The sequence below is a fragment of the Martes martes genome (genome assembly GCF_963455335.1).
Source record: "Martes martes genome assembly, chromosome: 2".
NCBI classification, from domain to species: domain Eukaryota; kingdom Metazoa; phylum Chordata; class Mammalia; order Carnivora; family Mustelidae; genus Martes; species Martes martes.
Window position 1 is genome coordinate 139,944,522 of NC_137889.1, and position 20,553 is coordinate 139,965,074.

Genomic DNA, 20,553 nt, shown 5'->3' on the forward strand with positions numbered 1-20,553 from the left:
CTGCGGGGCTTTCTTTAGAAAAGCTATACTTTAATTATTCAGATTGTTTGTACAATGAAAACAGGAACCAGAAGACTGGTCTCAATGCTCACAACTGTACAAAAGACAAATACAAAACCTGCACGTAGCGCGTGTGGCCCCGCGTCCCCTGCTCCAGGCACATGGCAGGCCGTCCCCACCCCGTTCTCAACTGCACTGGGCCTCACTTTGGTCCCCTCAACCTTGCGGGGCAGAGAGAGCATCACGCTAGCAAAGAAGAGCCCTCCCTCATGGTCCGTGGAATTTAAGAAAAAATAAAAAGATAAAAGTCTAACAGGCAGAGCTGTTGCTAAAATTAGGAAATTATAACTTTTTTGGTTAACTTTAACATTCAAAAATGTAATATTGAATCCAAAAAAGTATCTGAAATCACACAAAAGGTAACCCATATTAAAATTTAAAAAATAAGTCCACAACACCCCCGAGAAATGAACCTAAAAGCTTCCATGGGCTGGGGCTCGGCAGCAGTTGCCGGGCGTCTCTCAGAGCCCCACGGTGAAGGTGGGTGTGCAGGGGGGCCTCTAGGACACATTGGCCATGGGCTTGTACTTCTTGAAGCGCGTCCACTGGCCCGTGGCGTAGTTCATCTCGAACACGGTGTCCACCAGCATTGTGGTGCTCCCCTGGCCGTCTGACTTGGGCAGGTCCTCTGTGTGCTCACTCAGCTTGATCTGGATCACGTCGCCCTGCTCCTGGCACGGGTTCTCTGCGGAGGGCAGGGGCTGCTGGGTGGGGGGGCACGGGGCGGGGGGAGAGGGAGGAGGGAGTCCACCCTCCCACCAAGGTGCCCTCGTCCCTCCTCCCTGACCCCATGGGGCCAGCCGCGCCCACCCACCTCGGGAGCCAGCCATGAAGCCCAGGATGAGGGCCTTCTCAGGCCTCGTGACTTTGTTGGCTGTTTTGAACATCTCCTGCGCGGCGAACATCTGCTCCCTCTGCGAGCAGGGAGAGAAGGCTGTGGGTCCGCAGGCCCTCCCGGCACCCCCACCCGCATCCACACCACCTTCCCAGTGACTCTTGCCCAGCACCTAGAGCACACGTACCGTGAGGGACAGGTTCTTCTTGGGCTGCTGCTGGGCAGGCGGCTGGGTCTGCGGGGCCACCATGGCCACCGGAGGTGTCTGGGCGGCCGGGGTGACAGCTGGGGGTGTGGTGGGCGTCAGGGGGGAGGTGGGCGTTGAAGGCACAGAGGCGGCGGGGCTCGGGCCGCTGTTGTACATGGGGGCCCTCTGCTTGAACTGTGCCGGCAGCGCGGGGCTGGGAGTGCTGGGCTCCTCAGGCGGCCGGCTGGCCTGCAGACCCGCTTCCCGAGAGGAGGGTGCTGCGAGCAGAGTGAGGTATGCTGGAGGGCCGGCAGCGCAGAGCCAGGGACCCCCCTCACCTCAGGAAGGGGGTTAGACTCTTTTCCACCTTCCCGGCCCCAAATGCTTGACCCTGCTCACCCTGAGACCTTGGCTCCAGGTCCCCACAGTGGAAGTCGGAGACCCCCACCTTGGAGCCAAAGGTCTCTGGCTTATTCCAGACCAGCGGGGGGAGATGTGTGGGCCCTGGGAAGACAGGCAGGCCGCCACCACCGGTCCCATGAGCCTGCTGGACCCCGTGGCCCTCTCTGGCTACTTGTGCTCCTGGGACCACACTCCTGGCGGGCCAAGCCAGGCCCAGCAGAGCAGGAGTTCCAGAGTTGAGGCCATTACCCTGGGTCCACCTTTCCTTCTGAAATCCTGGGACCAGGAGGGGACCCCTGGGCCCTGAGGCAGTCAGCCAGGCCTCCCCGCCCCCACCCTCAGCAGAACACTCCTGCTGCGCTGTGCAGAGGCCACAGCCTGTGCGCCCCGAGAAGGGCAGAGGAGGTGTAAACTTCGGGTTCATTCCCGGAAACTCGTGCTGGCAGGTCAGCACCAGCAACATCTTAAGGAGGACACAGCTTGGATGTTCTGGAAGCCCTGTGCCAGCTGCTGCTGTGTCCCATCCGAGTGGGGGGGGGGCGCTCCCAGTGGGGAGCTCACCTGCTGGGGTCTCGGAGCTGGGGACGTAGGACGAGGCCGGGACCGCGCTGGGTGTGGCAGGCAGGTAGCTTGTGGAGGGCAGCGCGGGCTCACTGTTCAAGGACCCAAGTTTCTGGAACACAGAGTTTACAGTCGTTCCTGGGCCGGCTCCACTGTAAACCTCCACCCCCAACCCTGTGGCAGGACCGCGGGTTCCACTCTCCTCAAGCCTGGCCTGCCCCCCCTACGGCTTAGGGAGCTTCTCAAACCAGCTGCTGCTGAGGAGAGGTCGTTCGAGGTCTCCTCTTACCAGAAAAGCAAACGATAGAGGGAAGACTCCCTTGTTGTAGGAAATGAGAAAACAGCCTCGCAACAGGAAGAAACTAAGCCATTACCCAGAAGCCACCCTGGCCTTGGGGCCTTTCTCCAGCCCCTGCCTGTGGCCCTGAACCCACGAGCTGCACGTGTACAGTCTGTGTGGACAAGACTCCAGGCGGCAGGCTGTGTTTGGCCACTGATCTCCACCATGGCAGGCAGGCCTCACGCCCCACACAGAGGCCTGACGGCCAGCGCCTGCCCACCCCTCACACCTGCAAGGCCAGCACTGCCCTCCCCAGCGGGCAGAGGGGAAACCAAGGCACAGCAGTGAAGAGACTCGCCAAGAAGCCCCCCAGAGAGCACACGCAGTGTGCATGCACTCAGCCCTCAAGTGATGCCCATGTCAGGGCCTCTGGCCAGCGCCCTCTCCTGTACCCTCACCCACACACACACGTTCCACATGGGGCAGGTGGCGTGGGGAACCACCGGAACAAAAGGGAGCACACAGGGTGGCCGCGGGAGGAGCTGGGGGACAGGCGGGCAGCTGGGGAGGGCGCTGCAGCCCCACCTGTGTGGACACCAGGCCAGCTGCATAATCCGGGGTGGCATTCTCCACGATGGTCTCCTCCTTGGCTGGCTTTTCCACCACCTCCGCATCTGCCAACAAAGCAGAGTCCTTGCCAGTGTCCCCGCCGGCACAGCACCCCGCGTGTCAGCCTAGTGGGCCCCTGGGGTGCAGGCCGAGCATGCATTTCACACCCAGTCTCCAGGCAAAGAATGTAGGAAGCCCATTTGCGGCACGGGTGCCAGGTGTCGTCGTGGCGCCCCGGTTATGGACAACCTTGGTGAGCCGCGCAAGCCGCCAAGGACATAAGGAACCCTGGCCTCCGGGAGAAACTAAAGAGGGACCGTTCGGGAGGCGTGGCCCCGATCCGCCCAGACCCCGCAGGGAGCCCCGTGTCCATACCCAGCGTCTTCCTCCTCCTCTTCGCCTCCCGGCCAGCACCCACCATATCTAGCTCAGAGATGTCGAGCAGCTGCCAAGACAGACAGAAGCCTGCCCTTAACGGCCACAGGAGGGACGCCGGGCCGCTCTGGAGAGGAGGCCATGGAGGCTGGTGGGGAAGTACCCACCTTCACGCCCCTCTCCTTCCGCAGAGGAGTCCTTGAAGGCGGGATGGGGGTCCGGTTCCCAGCAGGACTGAAGACACTGGGGGTGGTGGGGCTTCGGAAGGGTGCCTGCTTCGGGATGCCTTTGAGTGGGGCTACGGAGAGGACAGCACCTGTCAGTGGCTGCCTGGTAGCCGGGGCTGCCCCGCAGGCTGGACTCTGGGGGCTGGCTCATCTCCTGCCACTTCCACCCTTTTCTACAAGAACCTGCACACTGTACAGGAGGGAGGCGCTTGGCTGCCCACTTCGCCGGCCTGGTGCCTTCCCCACCCCCCGCGAGCCTGTCAGATGCTCAGCAGGTGTGACCCCAATTCCCACGGACTGGCTGTGTCTCTGAGGGTGGGTGGAGATGACCCCACAGGGCACTTGTGACCCCGGGCCTTAGGGAGTGAAGGCTTCCCCTCTGCGTACTCAAGCACTCAGGTGTCAAGTCAAAGAGCCAGGCCACAGGAAGTGATGACATCTAGGCATTTATGCCAAAACCACCAACAGAAACAAAGCTGTCACACCTCCAGCCGTCCACCCAAACACGCCGAGGCTTTCGACAGCCCAGACAGTTGGGACTCTCAGCCTAGCTTGCTTCCTTCCTGCACCTCTCGGTGATCAGACCTGTTGCCGGCTAGACCCCCACGTCCCCCACCCCGCCCCTGCCGAGTCTGGTCCCCAGTCTATCACAACAAAGTCGCCTGACACACAGAGATGGTGCCTCCCGAACAGGGCCTGTCCCCGTCCCCAGGCATCTGGCGCTTCCCCACTCCTGCCTCCAGACCCACGCTCAGATCTCACACCGTGATACAGGACCAGGGGACACGTGGCCCCCTCCCAGCACCATGAGCAGGACCAGAGAAGCATGCTGGACCTTGAGCTGGATACTGTGTCAAAGGCATGGTGACTATGCCACTGGCCTCAGGATACCTCGCTGGGGTGGGGCCTACAGAAGGGGACCCCACCCCCGAGGCGTCTGTTTGGGCTCCAACAGGTGTGCACAGCCATTTTGTTCTCAGGTGACCCAGCTTCCCAGCTGTCCAGTCGGCCCTGGGTCCCGGGACGCGGGAAAATGGCTGTTGTGCCCTCTTGCCCTTTGGGTTTTCTGTCTAGTGCCTTCTGGGGGCCAAGCCCCAGGGCAACTGGTTTTCTCCTCACAACATCTGTTCCACTTGCGTGCAGGGCTGTTTCTACCCCAGAGGAGGGAGGTGCAGCCTAAGAACACGCCTTGGGGACACCCGCTACCCTGGGCACTTCACTCTCCACCTGCAGCAACCCCCCCCTGCCCCCACACAGAGCAGTGCTGGGCTTGCTAGAGCAGGCCAGAAGCCAGCATTTCCCTCAAATTCTAGTCTGGCTGCTCTTGGCACGTTCACATGTAACCTTCCAGGTCCTTCTGCAAACAGGAAACCTTAACTCAAGCCTGAGCGCTCTCATCCTGTCACCACCACGCCTCAAGGCACCCTCAGGGCCCATGCAGATCTCGACACTTAAGTGCCACTGCGACAAGGAGAGAGCATGTCTCTGAGGTCAAGCCCCTTCTGACAAGCAACAGCGAGCCCCAGGGTGCGGCGCCGCCTTACTTGTGGTGTCCATCTTCCGGAGCAGGCCCCGGCCTTTGGCGTGGAAGGGCACCCCTGCACTCCTCTTCAGCTGCTGGGCCGTCTCAGTGGCTGTAAGGAGGGTTGCGTTAGATCAGGCCCGTGCCCTTGACTGTGGAGGCACGATGTCCCCGTGACTCTACCTCCCAAAGAAGTCAGATCTGGAAGAGTTCCTACAGACATAGGGCTTTCTCTTCCTAAGCAAGCATTCCCGCGTTCCCCAAGCAGCCCGGCCCCACTTCCAATGTCCTGTTTTCTGCTGAGAAAACCCTACTGTCGAGGAAGTAGAGCCAGGGGCAGAAAGACTTGCACTCCCAAGGGCCTGGGAGGGGCCTTCTGTCTCCCCAACGGGTGGAGGGAGGCCCCACGGGTACGGTGGGGCGTCCTCACTGGTGGTCACCGGGCAAGGTGTGCCATTTCTCCTCACAGATGCGTGAACACGAGGAAGGAAACAAGACTTTCCTGAGATGGCTTGGCAGGGCAGGGGAAGGTGAAAGGCGAGGCCAGGGCCAGTGGTGGGGGGAGGGCGTGGGGGAGCACCGGGGCCTGAACCCCTGTCACGCCCTGCCGGCTCCGTGAGGCCACGGAGCAGCCCTGGACCCAGGACACCAGGTTCTTGGCAGTTGGGGCATTTATGTACATGGTTAATACCAAGTCCCTGACCGCTCAGAAGAAAAGTGAACTGAAATCTCTGTTTTGCAATTTGGCTGAAAGAATCCATTTTCTTGCCTTTTTTCTGGTAAATATCTTCGACACACATTTTATATGCTGCTAGTTGAGGAAACATTAAGTAAAATGGCCAAACATCTCTAAGCCAAAGGGGTATCACTTGCAACTCCAGAAACGAGGGAGGCCCAGCCTGTCCAAAGGCCCTCATGAGGCCATCTTTCCCGCTGCCCACGTGGCGCAGTTTGTAGGTTTCATTTTTGTAACAGAGACTACAGACACTTTAACCCAAAAACCCCCAAGTTTCTAAAGCAGACTTTAGAACACAGTTTAGCAGAGCAATAAATAAATTTCCAGAAAAAACCCCAAACGCCACACTTTGCGTGGGCAGCTGTCTTGCACGGTTTGGGCGTCATTGGGCCTGGAGGAGCTCTAGCAAGCAAGCCCTGAGGAGGACACCGTGTGAACTGAGCCAGTGGGTCCCTCTGAGGGCGGGGGCAACTCACATTTCTGCAGCAGCTCTGCCCTCAGCGTGGCGCTCTTCGGCTTCCTCTTCAACTGGAAGTGTTTCACTGGGGGCGTGAGAGGCCCGGCGAGGGTGGTCAGGGCGCTTTTGTTCAGGTACCGGCACTCCAGGGGCAACATGGCGGACGCCTCACACTCGTTCACTGCTCATTCCAGAACCAACATGACACATTAGCAGCCATGTCCCCTCCCACACACCACAGCTGGCACACGGCTCACGTGAAAATGTGAACCCACATGCAGTCTCCTGTTTATGGTCCTGGATCTTCCGCTTGCTTTTCAAAACAGAAAACAAGGGGGCGGACTCCCCGGAGGCTCCACCCCATCCCGTCATCCAGCAGTCAAGGCCGCCAGCGCAACTAGGGGTCAGACACATGGCCCAACTGCCCCGGCCCAGCCCGGCCCACCTACCCCTCAGCAGCACGACCATTTCTGGAGGGTGCTGTGAGCGTCCCTAGGGCATCGGAGGTACCAGGACACACCCCTAGCAGTAGGAAGGGAAAGTGTGCTGTGGTCCCAGCCAGTGGCCTCCCCCGCCCCTGCTGAAGCCGGGCCCTCGGAAGCAGCACCCAGGCAGCTACTGGCTCTGGGTGCTCACCCAGCAGTCAGAGCTCAGGAGAAACCCTGGGGGAAGGAGCTTGAACCCAGCCCCCACTCTTCCTGCGCACCCATCCCCTCATGGTGCCCCCTGTAGGACCAGGCCCCCCAGGGGCCAAGGAGCACCCCCTACCAGGAGCTGAAGACAGAGCAGGCCCTTCCCACCCAGAGAAGTCACCAGGTAGGCATGGACCTCACCTGCACCCTGGGCAAGCTACGCACCGGGACAGAGACCTGAAGGGCTGGCTTCCCGGTGCTCCTGCAGCATGGGGTGTGTGGGCCATTGAGATCAAAACTGACAGAGCGGTCACTTTGGAGGGGAGAGGGGGTGTCGGGGCCACCTGCAGGGGGCGGGCCGGCCACTGGCCTTACAGTAGTAGCACAGGTCCCATCTCTAAGGGCACACCAGATCCAGCTCTCTCAAGGAGAGGAACCAGGGGAGGACCAGCCTGCCGCTTCCGCTACAGTCCTGACCGCTGGCCAGTATTTCCTAAATGGTTTCAGCTCCCGTTGAGAACAAGTGAACTGGTAATATCTTCAACACATGTTTCCGAGCATCTACTCTGTGCCAGGGAATGATCTAGGCTCTGGAGTTGTGACCTGAAGGGGCAGAGCCCATGGCCTTAAGGAGCTGAGCAGGGAGAGAGCGCATGTGACCATGAAAGCAGTCACGGATCTCAGATACAGCAAGCGTGGTGAGCAGCAGCCTGTGGGCTGCCCCAAGCTTGTTTCGCAAAGACACTGTCCTGGTAAGAAGCTGGGGGCCAGAATCCAGGGTGGACCATGTACACGGCAGGCAAGCACACAATGCAACACTCCAGACGCCGAATTTACTTCAGCAAAGAGGTTTAAAGGAAGACCTGTCTCCCTCCTCCCAGCAGAAAACACACACACACATACCCTTTTCTCTAAGTTCTCCTAAAATGTCTTGAACGTTGGGATTCTGCTCTTCGAGGTCAAGGTTAAGCGAGCCTGTGTCGGGAAAGGACTTCAGGATGTCAGCTACCATGAGAACCCAGGGGTCCGAGTCCAGGGTAGCCAGCTGGATAATCTCTGCCAGGGCACCCCTCATCTGCCAAGAAAGGAGAGACAGTAGTCCTGAGGGGGGCCCCCCAAGAGATGCCACCCCTGCCCGCCCCTCCCGGGACCCCCCCACCCCTGCAACTGACACGCGCCAGCGCCTTGCTCAGGACTGCAGGGCGGAGCTGGGCAGAAGCCAGTGTGCATGCACCTTTGTTTTTAAACAGAGGGACCTTGCTCGCACCCCACTGTAGCTTCTGTGGGCACAAAACAGTGTCCACGCTCTACAGCAATGGCCTCCATGCCCGTCCCATCCTTGTGGGGGCCTGCAGGCTCCCCCTCCTCTGTGCCCTCCACCCCACGGCCATCCCCCTGACCCGGGCGGCCACTGCCTCTGCCAGGGCACAATGCCCGCCCGCACTGCTGCCCACGCACCGGGCCCTGGGGCGGCCGCCTCTCCCCGCAGCCTCCGAGGTGGCTCCCAGTGGCATCCAGGCTCCTCGACCGCCCGCACAGCAGGAGACCGGAATGCTGTCCATAGACAAGCTCCTGCCTCCCTTGAGCGCATGTTACTCAGAACCTCTGCCAGGCCACCAACACCCCCGCTTAGGAGACCTGCTGGTGGGGCACCATGGTGATGGGGAGACCAGCCCCCAGTCCCGATGGGGCAGTACGGACGCAGGCAGCCTCGCCATACTCAGCAGAGCGAGGGCCCAGGAAGGGGCAAAAGGCGACGTGGGGCTCCTGCTGTCTGACCCCCACCCCTGCATTTGTGCTGGCCCCGGAAATGGCCAGGGCGGAGGCCCTGATGGAGCTCCTTTTCATCCCCCAGATGTGAGACTCATTGAGACGTGGCACTCCTGGCCTGATGGAGTCCCCTCACCCAAGCACGCCTCGGGTCCCACCCACCAGGGCAGAAGCCTCCTGGCCCCCTCACCCAGGTCAAAGCTCCTAGGTGTTCGATTCTGACACTGGGCGCCCCCTGTCGGCCACACACAGGACTGGGCACCAGCAAAGGGGTTCTAAAAGGCCATCTCTTGAAAGATGCAGAAAGATGTTCTTTTCATGGCAAAAACTGTAAACATTTATTTTTTAACATCTGTAGTGGGGGGCTTTTTGTTAGAGATAACGGCCCCATCCACCACCTTCTCTCTTTTCTTTAGCTGAGCTATAAGCTCTGTTCTACATCAAAAACAAAAAGGCACAAAATGAAAATTTAAACAATATCGACTGTCCCTTACTACAAAAAATTAAGAATAAGAACATCTCAGGCAACTGAAGTTATATATAAAATGATTACTCCTATCTAAATGGGTCTGCAGTGGCTCAGTAAGATGGCGGGCTCCCCCATCAGCAATCAGCCCCAAAGCACTGAGAACAGGAAACACACTGTGTGAGCAAAGTCGTGAGCACCCAGACTCACAGACGACAACGCCAGGAGGGGAGAGGCCGCAAAGGTGATGTCCACACCTCACACATCTGGGAGACCAGGATCAAAAACATGGGTGACGATCAATGCTGGCCCAGGGGCCAGGAGACTGGAGCCCTCTGGACACGCAGCTGGGCCCGTGGGCCTGGAAGCCAGATTGGCGCTTCCTCAAGGAGATGAACCTGGAGACCAGGCAGCTACGGCAGATTGCGTGGGGCAGCGGAAAGAACAAGGCCACCACATGCATCCCAATATGGAAGCCTCCCAAAATGAGATGCAGAGCAGATTTGACCCCTCTAATAACCTACCCTTCCTAGAGACCCTCGGTCTCTCCGGAGAGCCAAGCGAGGTGGGGCTTCAGGGACAGACACAAGCAAAAGAAGACCTGGTCTCAAAGTGCTAAGTGAGCACGAGATGAACAGAGAACCCACCTGTGTTCATGAAAGCCTAGTGTTCTCAGCTGAACTGTACTCCCCCAAAAAGATAAGCCAGAACCTCACAACAGGACTGTGTTCGGAAACAGGGCCTTTCCAGGTGGTCAAATTATGATGAAGCTGTTGGGATAGGTCCCATCCACCATGACCGGTGTCCTTACCAAGAAGGGAAATCTGGACACAGAACCAGACACTCACAGAAGAAAGACAAGGTGAGCGGTGCCCCCACCAGCTGCCAAAGACCAGTGGAAGCCACAGCAGGTTAGAAGAGGCCACCCAGAGCCGTGTGACAGAGTGTTTCGGTTGTCCTAGGCTACCTAGTTTGTGACACTCTGTTCCAGCAGCCCCAACAAACTAGTACAACAACCAGGAGACCAAATGGATGAGATTGTTTTTTAAATTTTTTTTAAAAGATTTTTATTTATTTGACAGAGAGATCACAAGTAGGCAGAGAGGCAGGCAGAGAGGTGGGGGGAAGCAGGCTCCCTGCCGAGCAGAGAGCCCAATGAGGGGCTCGATCTCAGGACCCTGAGATCATGACCTGAGCTGAAAGCAGAGGCTTAACCCACTGAGCCACCCAGGTGCCCCAAGATTTTTTTTTTTTAATTTTTAAGATTTTATTTATTTATTTGAGAGAGAGAGAGCGTGACAAGTGGGAGGGTCAGAGGGAGAAGCAGACTTCCTGCTGAGTAGGAAGCCCAATGCGGGACTCGATCCTGGGACTCCTGGATCATGACCTGAGCTGAAGGCAGTCACCTAACCAACTGAGCCACCCAGGCATCCCAAGATTTTCTTTTTAAAGATTTTATTTATTTATTTGACAGACAGAGATCACAAGTAGGCAGAGAAGCAGGCAGAGAGAGAGGGGGAACCAGGCTACCTGCTGAGCAGAAAGCCTGATGCAGGGCTCGATCCCAGGACCCTGGGACACGACCCGAGCTGAAGGCAGAGGCTTTAATCCACTGAACCACCCAGGTACCCCCAAATGGATGAGATTTTATAAAAATGTTTAAAAAAAGAAAGAAAAAAGAAAAAAGGCAGGGAGGTTAAAACCAGAAAGACTACAGTTACAACCTGAATGTGTGTCCCCCTCAAACTAGAAGCTAAGACCCTAACCCCCCCATGGTGGGAGTGGGAGGTGAAAAGGTCCTGAGGGCAGGACCTTCACAGTGGAGGTGGTGCCCACGGAGAAGAGGGATCCTGTGAGCACACACCCACGAGACACTGAATCAGCCAGCACCTAGACCTTGCACTTTCCAGCATCCGAATTCTAAGAAAATAAATGTCTGCTGTTTAAACCATCTGGCTGACAATATTTTATAACAGCAGTCCAAGACACTTTAGGGTTAAAATCTTCGACAAGAACCCTACCTTCAGCCACGTTCTCATGGTAGGCTTTCACGGGGCTTCTGGGGGGAGACAGATGCCTGATCAAGTAGGGAGCTTCCAGTTCTTGCCAACAGGGCAACCTGGCATGGGCTGCTGGAACATCGCATGCCCTCATGCGTGCGTGTGCACGTTTGCGCACGTGCACGCGCGCACACACCCCTCCCCCAATCTATGAGAGAGTTGGCCTGCATCTAAGTGCATGGCTGGGGACAGAACCCGGACTCAGAGGAAAATAAAACTGCCTTCCAATCTCACAGCATGTCTGAAGGTGCACTCCTGATGCATGACGGACCCATCAGTGAATCGGAGGGCTACAAAGTGAAAAGAAATGAAAGAGGCACATCTAATGACTTCTTAAAACTTCAAAAGCACAAACCATAAATCAAAAATTTATTACTGTGTGTTAAAACGAAAGATTTCTGTTCAGCGAAGGGCAAATGAAAAAGCTGACAGAAAGGTAACAGAATGGCAGATGTAATCTGTAGTGTTTGTTCAAAACCAGCAGTGTTTACCATCCCAAATATACAGAGTCCCTCCAAATCAACAAGATGGCAACCCCAATGGAAACAGAGACAGATACTATTTTAAGATTTTATTTATTTATTTGACAGAGAGAGAGAGAGCGCACAAGCCGGGGGGCAGTATGCAGAGGGGGAAACAGGCTCCCAACTGAGCAGAGAGCCCAAAGTGGGGATCAATCCCAGGACCCTGGGATCATGACTTGAGCCAAAGGCAGATGCTTCACTGACTGGGCCACCCAGATGACCCAAAGGCATTTGCTATTAACAGGCAATGGACAAGGCAGAAATTTGAGAAGGCAGTGAACACAGGGACAGCTGCCTCAAATGAACACAAGGCAGCACTTTTCAACCATCTGATCCACAGAAACAGAAAAGTGGACAAAACCGAGGGGGAAGGAGAGTATAAGTGCCATCAGGCACTGCAGGTGGGGGTGTGGACAAGACAATCTCACCACTGAAGCAAGTATGTCCTATGACCCAACACGTCCACCCCTGGGCACAGATTCCACAGAAATCCTCGCAGTGGCCCACGGGGAAGGAGCTCTGTGCTGTGGCACTGCTAGTCATACCCAGCCCGGAGGCAGCTGTCACCCCGAGCTGGAGGGGGCTGTGCACAGGGACACCAAGCATGGGGGCCCAGCAGAGCAGGTCTGAGTCTGCCCAGCTCTCTGTGAAGGACCTGACAGTGACCACTTCAGGGCTTGTGGGCCACGTCAAAAAATCAAAAACAAAAAACCCCCCCAAAACCAGAATGACACAACTTTGAGCAATCCTTTTACTAACGTGCAAGTGTTCTTAGCTCACATACCTTACGAATAGGTCACGGCCAGTTTGCCAACCCCTGGAGGAGATGAAGAGCAACATGGATGAATCTTAAAAAACTCTGACTGAAGTACATAAGACAATATAATTTACATCAATTAAAAACAATATGCTCTGAAAGATGGGAACAGGTACTTTACCAAAGATTAGCGATGCGAGACTGACAAGAGAAGACGCTCAGTGTCACAAGTGACTATGGAAACACAAACTAGAAGAGTGCCTAAGAGGACAGACACTGTCAGATGTAGAAGACAGCAGCTGGAGGGAAGGTGACATGGGACCACCACCCTGGAAAGCAGTCAGCGGCTTTCTTTAGAAGTGAAACACACGGCGGCGGGGGGGGGGGGTGCACAGTCGTTTAAGCGTTGGTCCAACTCGTGTTCAGCTCAGGTGATGATCTCAGGGTCGTGAGATCCAGCCCCGCAGCAGGTTCTGTGCTCAGCAGGGAATCCCCTTGAGAGTCTCTCTTTCCCTCTCCATGTGCTTGCTCTCTTTCAAATACATAAATCTTAAAAAAAAAAAAAAAAAGGAAGTGATACTTACACCTAGCACCTAGCCACCCTCTCCTGCGTGTCACCCTGGGCAAGACAGTCCACACAAGGAGAGACCTGTTTCTAAAGCATGTCCACAGAGAGGCAGGCTACTCAACAAAGAACTACAGGGGCTCCCGGCTGGCTCCATCAGAGCACGTGGCTCTTGGCTCTTGATCTTGGGATCATGAGTTCGAGCCCCAGGCTGGATATAGAGATTACTTAAATAAGCTTAAAAAAAAAAAAAGTTATGGGGCTCCTGGGTGGCTCAGTGGGTTAAGCCTCTGCCTTCAGCTCAGGTCGTGGTCTCGGGGTCCTGGGATCTAGCCCTGCATCGGGCTCTCTGCTTGGCAGGGAGCCTGCTTCTCCCTCTCTCTCTGCCTGCTTCTCTGCCTACTTGTGATCTCTGTCAAATAAAGAAGTAAAATCTTTAAAAAAAAAAAAAAAAGTTATGAGCTGGGATACCTGGGTGGCTTAGTCAGTTAAGAGCTGCTGCCTTTAGGTCCCGTCATGATCCCAGGGTCCTGGGATCGAGTCTCACATGGGGCTCCTTGCTCAACAGGGAGTCTACTTTCCCCTCTGCCTACCACTTCCCCTGCTTGTGTTCGTTCCCTCTCTCTTCTCTGTGCGCTCGCTCTGCTTCTCTCTCCGTCTCTGCCACCCCCTGCCTGTACATGCATGCTTTCTCTCAAATAAATGAAATCTTTTAAAACAAATAAAGAGACTAGAACGGTTTGTGCCTGCGGGAACGTGGGAGCAGGATGTGGGAGTAAGAGTGCCACAAGATTTTACTTCTTTATTTGACAGACTCTATAGGAAGGAAAAGTGAGTCAATAAACAGTTTAATGGCAGATGAAGGAAGGGATGGGATGCTAAGTCAGACACTATGCAGACCATAACAAAGAAAGGAAACCACTAGAAGCTATGGAGGGGAGATATATGGGTCAGCAGACAGAGGGGAGTCCCATATGCACCTCCTTGGAGAAGCAGAGAATAAGGGAAAGAAACTAAGGGAAGTAAAGGCAATATGTGAAGGGATAACTACTGAGATTTTCTTGAACAGATGGAAGATGCCTGTAATTTCAAAAAGCCCACCAAAACATGCCATAGGAAAGTACAAGACTACAGAGAGACCCAGTGTCCTGGGCCGACGATCTGAGGCCATCAGGGGCAAGGCTACAACCTTGCGAGGGGCTCCTGCTCACTGTGGGGACAGAGCCCCTCCTGGTCATGCTCTCTCTCTCTCTAAAATAAAGAAATCTTAAAAAAAAAAAAAAAAAAGTAAAATTAGAGGTAAATCTCACCTATGAACATAAATACAAAATTCCTACACAAACTATCAAGACAACATAATCCAACAATATAAAATGGCTAAATTGGGGGCACCTGGGTGGCACAGCTTATTGAGGCTCTGATTCTTAGTTTCAGCTCAGGTCATGATCTTGGGGTCTTGGGATCAAGTCCCATGTTGGGCTCCACACTCAGCACAGAGTTGGCTTCAAACTATCTCTCCCTCTGCCCCTTCCACCCTGTGGTGCTCAGGCACACTCTCTCTCAAGTAAGTATTAAAATAAAATGACTAAATTAGGTTTATACCTCAGGGATGCAAAGTTGGTTTACAATTAATGCTATTCTATAAATATGGGGAATTACGCATCAAGGGATATTTTAACCATTTGTTAAAACTCAAAACCCATTCATGTTCATACTACAAGGATGGCTACATCAAAAAGACAGGACAAGGGGCGCCTGGGTGGCTCAGTGCGTTAAAGCCTCTGCCTTCGGTTCAGGTCATGATCTCGGGGTCCTGGGATCGAGCCCCGCATCGGGCTCTCTGCTCAGCAGGGAGCCTGCTTCCTCCTCTCTCTCTCTGCCTGCCTCTCTGCCTACTTGTGATCTCTCTGTCAAATAAATAAATAAAATCTTAAAAAAAAAAAAAAAGACAGGACAACAAAGGACGGGAAGGATGGGAGAAACCGGAACACTCAAACATCGCTGCTGGTATCAGCTGTGAAGAAGCTGAAGCCACCGTGGAAGACAGGCTGGCAGGACCTCAGGACAGTAATAACACAAGCCAAGCTGTTCTTCCCTGAGGCCTATGCCTGAGAACCGAAACCCAGTGTCCACACTGGAAATACAGGTCTATACAAACTTCTTGTGAACTTTCACAGCAGCAGTATTCGTAAGAGTCAAAAAGTGTATACATCCCAAATATCTATTAATTGACAAATACCTGAGGAATAAAATGTGGTCTATCAATGCAGTGGAATATCAGTCAGTTATAAAAAAGAAGTAGAAACAGACTACAACGTCAGTGAACCCCAAAAGTATCACACTAAGTAAAAGAAGCCAGTCACAAGGACCACATATTGTATGATTCCATTCACACGAAATGTCCAAAATAGATAAATCCTCAGACACAGAAAGCAGATCAGTGGTCACCTCAGGCTGGGGAAGGTGGGGGTAGTGGTGGAGGAGGAGACTGCCAATGGCTTATTTTGGGGCTGATGAAAATGTTCTAAAATTGACTAAGATGATGGTTATACAACTCTGAACATACTAAAAAACACTCAATTTACATTTCAAATGAGTGAAATTATATCTCAGTAGAACTCTTAAGAAAACTCATTCATGATTACAACTTAAAAAAAATTTAGGAGGTGGGCACCTGGGTGGCTCAGTCGGTGAAGTGTCTGCCTTCAGCTCAGGTTATGATTCCCGGGTCATGGGATGGAGTCCCAAGTCCGGCTCCCCTCTCTGCAGGGAGTCTGCTTCTCCCTCTACCCTGCCACTCCCTCCGCTCGTGCTCTCGGTGTCAAATGATTTAAAAAAAAAAAAAAAATCTAGGGGCACCTGGGTGGCTCAGTGGGTTAAGCCGCTGCCTTCGGCTCAGGTCATGATCCCAGGCTCCTGGGATCGAGTCCCGCATCGGGCTTTCTGCTTGGCGGGGAGCCTGCTTCCCCCCAGAGCCTGCTTCCCCCCCACCCCGCCTCTCTGTCTACTTGTGATCTCTCTCTGTCAAATAAATAAATAAAATCTTTAAAAAAAAAATCTAAAAAAAAGAAAAAGATTAAAAAATAAATAACGTATAAAAAAATCTAGAAATAGAAGAGAATTTCCTTAACCAGATAAATCTATCTACCAAAAATAATAGTAAACATAATATTTATCATCAAAATAGTCAAAGTTCTCATTGTGCAATCAGAAAAAAGACAATGGGGGTGCCTGGGTGGCTCAGTGGGTTAAAGCCTCCGCCTTCGGCTCAGGTCATGATCCCAGAGTCCTGGGATCAAGCCCCACATTGGGCTCTCTGCTTAGCAGGGAGCCTGCTTCCTCCCCGCTGTCTTTCTCTGCCTGCCTCTCTGCCTACTTGTGATCTCTGTCAAATAAATAAATAAAATCTTTAAAAAAAAAAAAAAAGAAGAAGAAAGACAATGTATTGGAGGGGTCCTGGTGAGTGCAGTATAAGGCAAGAAAAAGAAATAAAAAGTAGGGGGCGGGGGCGCCTGCGTGGGTTAGTTGGTTAAGCGACTGCCTTCAGCTCAGGTCATGATCCTGGAGTCCCGGGATCGAGTCCCGCATCAGGCTCCCAGCTCCATGAGGAGTCTGCATCTCCCTCTGACCTTCTCCTCGCTCATGCTGTCTCTCACTGCCTCTCTCTCAAACAAATAAATAAAATCTTTAAAAAATTTTAAAAAATAAAAAGTTAAAAAAGTAGGGGGCGCCTGGGTGGCTCAGCAGGTTAGGCCTCTGCCTTCTGCTCAGGTCATGATCTCAGGGTCCTGGACTGAGCCTTGCATCGGGCTCTCTGCTCAGCGGGCAGCCTGCTTCCCCCCACCTCTCTCTGCCTGCCTCTCTGCCTACTTGTGATCTCTCTCTCTCTGTGTCAAATAAATAAATAAAATCTTGGAAAAAAAAGTAATGGGAAAGATATTAGTAAGTACACAGAAAAATAGTCAACAGAAAAATTACTGCAATTAGGAAGCTATTCACAGATTCATCTAAAAAAATAAATTTGAACAGATACCATTTACAACAGCATGAAAAATATGAAATATCTAATAACGCATCTAACAGAAGATGGAAGACCTCTATAAAGAAAATCATAAAACTTTATAACAAATATTAAAGGAAAACTAAATAGAGAGGTATGCCCATATTCACAAGTTATCAGATACAATATTAAGATGATTTCACCCCAGAATGCAGTATAAATTCAACTCAGTCTAAATCAAAATCCCAACATGATGTATGTGTAACCGGAGAAGTGAAAGTTAAATATATACACAAGTAGAAAAAACTCAGAACAGCCAAAGACGCTCCTGAAGAATGAAGTGGGGGAGGGGCTGCTGTGAGCTGCCCAGACTTCAGTATGTAGCAACAGGACTTAGTGGGTTATCCGCACAGTGACATGAGAGCCTGAAGGAACCCGGCAGAACCCAGGCACCAACCCACAGAAGTGACAGCAGTTCCAATAAATGGGGCTGGACTAACTGGACATCCATGTGGAAAAGGAAACTGGACTCCCAGCTTTACACAATTATCAAGGCCAGGCAGCCTGAAGAATGTGAAAGGTGAACAGAGCTGCTCCAACAAGACAGCAGAAACGCCCTCCCGTTAGGCCTCAACAAGACAAGCTCAGTCCCATCACAGAGGAAGGCAAGACCGCCAGCAGCCGGTCCCAGCTGAGAGCATCTGCACCTCCAAAGGTTCTGTGAAAAAGCCTGCGTGAGGCTTAAAACTAACAATCGCTATAAAATATATAACTGAAAAAGGACTGCCAACTGACGTTTATATATATACAGATATATGCGTGTATGTTTTAAAAAAGCCAAAAAAAAAAAGCAGCTGTCAGAAAGAAACCCCACAAAAGACATGAAGAGGTAACTCACAGAAAAAGAAAATCAGTGAATAAATACATGAAAGGGTGCTCAACCATGTTAGTATTGAAGCAAATACAAATCAAAATCACCCAACGTGGCGAAATTACTTAATAATACTGTACTGCATATTTGAAAGTTGCTAAGAAAGTAAGTCTGGGGCACCTGGGTGGCTCAGTCGTTAAGTGTCTGCCTTCAGCTCAGGTCATGATCCCAGGGTCCTGGGACTGAGCCTCGAATCAGGTTCCCTGCTCTGCAGAAGCCTGCTTCTCCGTCTCTCACTCCCCCTGCTTGTGCTCCCTCTCTTGCTGTGTCTCTCTCTGTCAAATAAATAAATAAAATCTCAAAAAAAAAAAAAAAAAAGACAGTAAGTCTTGAAAGTTCTCATGCCAAGGGAAAAAAATTTCTGCATGTATGGTAGACTTACTGCACTGATCATAGGCAATACATGCAAACCCCATTATCCTTATGTTGCATGCCTGAAGCTAACATAACATTGTATGTTCATTAATTCTCAATTTAAAAAATGCAGGGGCACCTAGGTGCGACCAGCTCTTGGTTTTGCTCCGATCCTGATCTGAGGGTCCTGTGGTGGAGCCCCAAGAGGGGCCTCCTGCTTAGCGGGGAGTCTGCTTCTCCCTCTACCCCTTCCCCTCCTCACGTGCTTGTTCTGTAAGAAGTAAGTAAATCTTTAAAAAAGTGGCTCAGTCCTTAAGCGTCTGCCTTGGGCTCAGGTCATGATCCCAGGAGGGATCGAGCCCCGCATCAAGCTCCCTGCTTGGTGGGAGGCCTGCTTCTCCGTCTCTCACTCCCCCTGCTTGTGTTCCCTCTCTCGCTGTCTCTTTCTCTGTCAAATAAATAGATTAAAAATCTTTTAAAAAATTTAAAAATAAAAATAAATCTTAAAATGGTGCAGTTACTCTGGGAAAGAACAAACAAGAGAACCCCACCAAACACCTTTTAGGCACCCAGCAGGCGGGCAAGTGTGGGGGAGGGCCCCTTTGGAAAACACCAGGCACAGTGCCGTGACCCCGCAACCCCAAACAGGTACGTGCTTATTGACCCCCTAATGCGAGTCCACAAGCCACCATGTCGCTAGGACAGGACGGGCGGCAACCGGAGCCGAAGCCGCGGCGTGGACGCGCACCTCGGGCACGCGCGCAGCAGGCACCGCCCCGCCAGCCCAGCCAGTTCCGCAGACCCGCACCTGTGCGCCGGCTCCACCCGCAGCCACGAAGGTACAGACCGCAGCCGCGTCCTTCCGACAACCGCAGCGCCACCACGTTAGCCGGCGCCGGCTTCGGTATTTTGAAACCTAGTTTACCTCGCGCGAAAACCGACACAGTGTGCCGTTTCGGAAAAACAAGACCAGTCTCACACCCACGCCCTTGAGCGACGTGGAGCACCCGTGCGCGGGAAGAACCCTAAGATTCGTGAACAAGCGCCCTGAACGAGCGGCTGTTCCGTGAGGTGCCCGGGACAGAATCCGGAGCCCGCCGCCCTCCGCGGCCTGGATCCCGGTTGCGGGGCCCCAATGGCGGCCCCAGGACCCCACGTCCTCCGGCGGCTTCCCAGCCTCCCCTCCCGGCCGGTGGGCTCCAGCTCCTCCCCTCCAGCACCCCCGGGGCCGGGAGGTCGGGGCCTGTGGGGCCGGCGGTCGGGAGACAGGCCTGACCAGGGCGGGAGAGAGGGGGAGGCGTGAGGGTCGAGGGTCGAGGGTCTCGGGGCGCGAATGAGGGTCCGTGGGCAGGGGGCGTGAGGGTCGGGGACCAGGGTCCCGGGGCGGGAATGGGGGTCCGTGGGTCAGGGGGGCATGAGGGCCGGGGACGAGGGTCTCAGGGCGGGAATGAGGGTCCGTGATCCAGGGGGGCGTGAGGGTCTGGCACGAGGGTCCCGGGGCGGGAACGAGGGTCCGTGGGCAGGGGGGCTTGAGAGTCGGGCACGAGGGTCTCGGGGCGGGAATGAGGGTCCGTGGGCAGGGGGGCGTGAGGGTCGGTGGGGGCGTTAGGGTCGGGGAAGGGTCTCGGGGCGTGAATGAGGGTCCGTGGGCAGGGGGGCGTGAGGGTCGCGGGGTTCCGGGTGACCGTGAAGGTCCGGGGGAGGGCTGGAAGGGGTAAGCAGGGAAAGTCAGAGAGAAGCGGGCAGGGCCCGGGTCTCGGGTCCCTGGAAGGGGCGGCCCCGCGCCCCCACCGCCGTTCGCCTCACCTCGTCCACGGTGCGACGCGGGAGGTGCAGCGTCCCGAGCAGCAGCTTGAGCTTCACGGCCGAGGAGAGGCCGTGGAAGCAGAGGCGGATGTTGTCGATGACCGCGGCGGTGAGCAGGGACGCGATGCTGGGCGGCGCCCACAGCTCGTCCGTGGCCCCCAGCTTGTTGTGCAGCCACAGGCCCGTGTCGCTCTCCCGCATGGACGCCATCTTGGGGGGAGAAAGCCGGGCGCCGCCGAGCCGGCATCTTATGAAGACACCTACGCGGCCGCGGCGAGGACCCCCAACATGGCGGCACCCGCGGGGCGTCCGCGGTGACGTCTCCGGGGGGCGGGGCCTCGGCGAGGCGGTCCGCGGCGGCGCCGAGGAGGGCTCGCCGGTCGCCGTAACGCAGCATGGCGGCGCCCGCGGCCGGCTCTTCGGCGGCCGGGAGAGAT

The 20,553-nt window shown here is 54.6% G+C and overlaps 1 protein-coding gene across 2 annotated transcripts; it reads right to left on the reverse strand.

Moving 5' to 3' along the window:
- Positions 1–20,457, reverse strand: NELFA (negative elongation factor complex member A). 2 transcript variants are annotated; one of them, XM_080831231.1, is made up of 11 exons: positions 20,117–20,457; positions 7,787–7,958; positions 6,271–6,336; positions 5,081–5,170; positions 3,477–3,607; positions 3,310–3,379; positions 2,911–2,999; positions 2,046–2,157; positions 1,083–1,360; positions 875–974; positions 1–745 (listed from the first exon to the last, which is right to left on the reverse strand). In XM_080831231.1, the coding sequence occupies exons 1-11, from the start codon at positions 20,324–20,326 to the stop codon at positions 561–563; spliced, it is 1,503 nt and encodes a 500-aa protein (XP_080687357.1). In that variant the 5' UTR covers positions 20,327–20,457; the 3' UTR covers positions 1–560. The 2 variants fall into 2 exon arrangements, with proteins under 2 accessions (XP_080687357.1, XP_080687356.1); XM_080831230.1 differs by having other exon boundaries at positions 6,271–6,432.
- Positions 20,458–20,553: the final 96 nt, after the last annotated feature.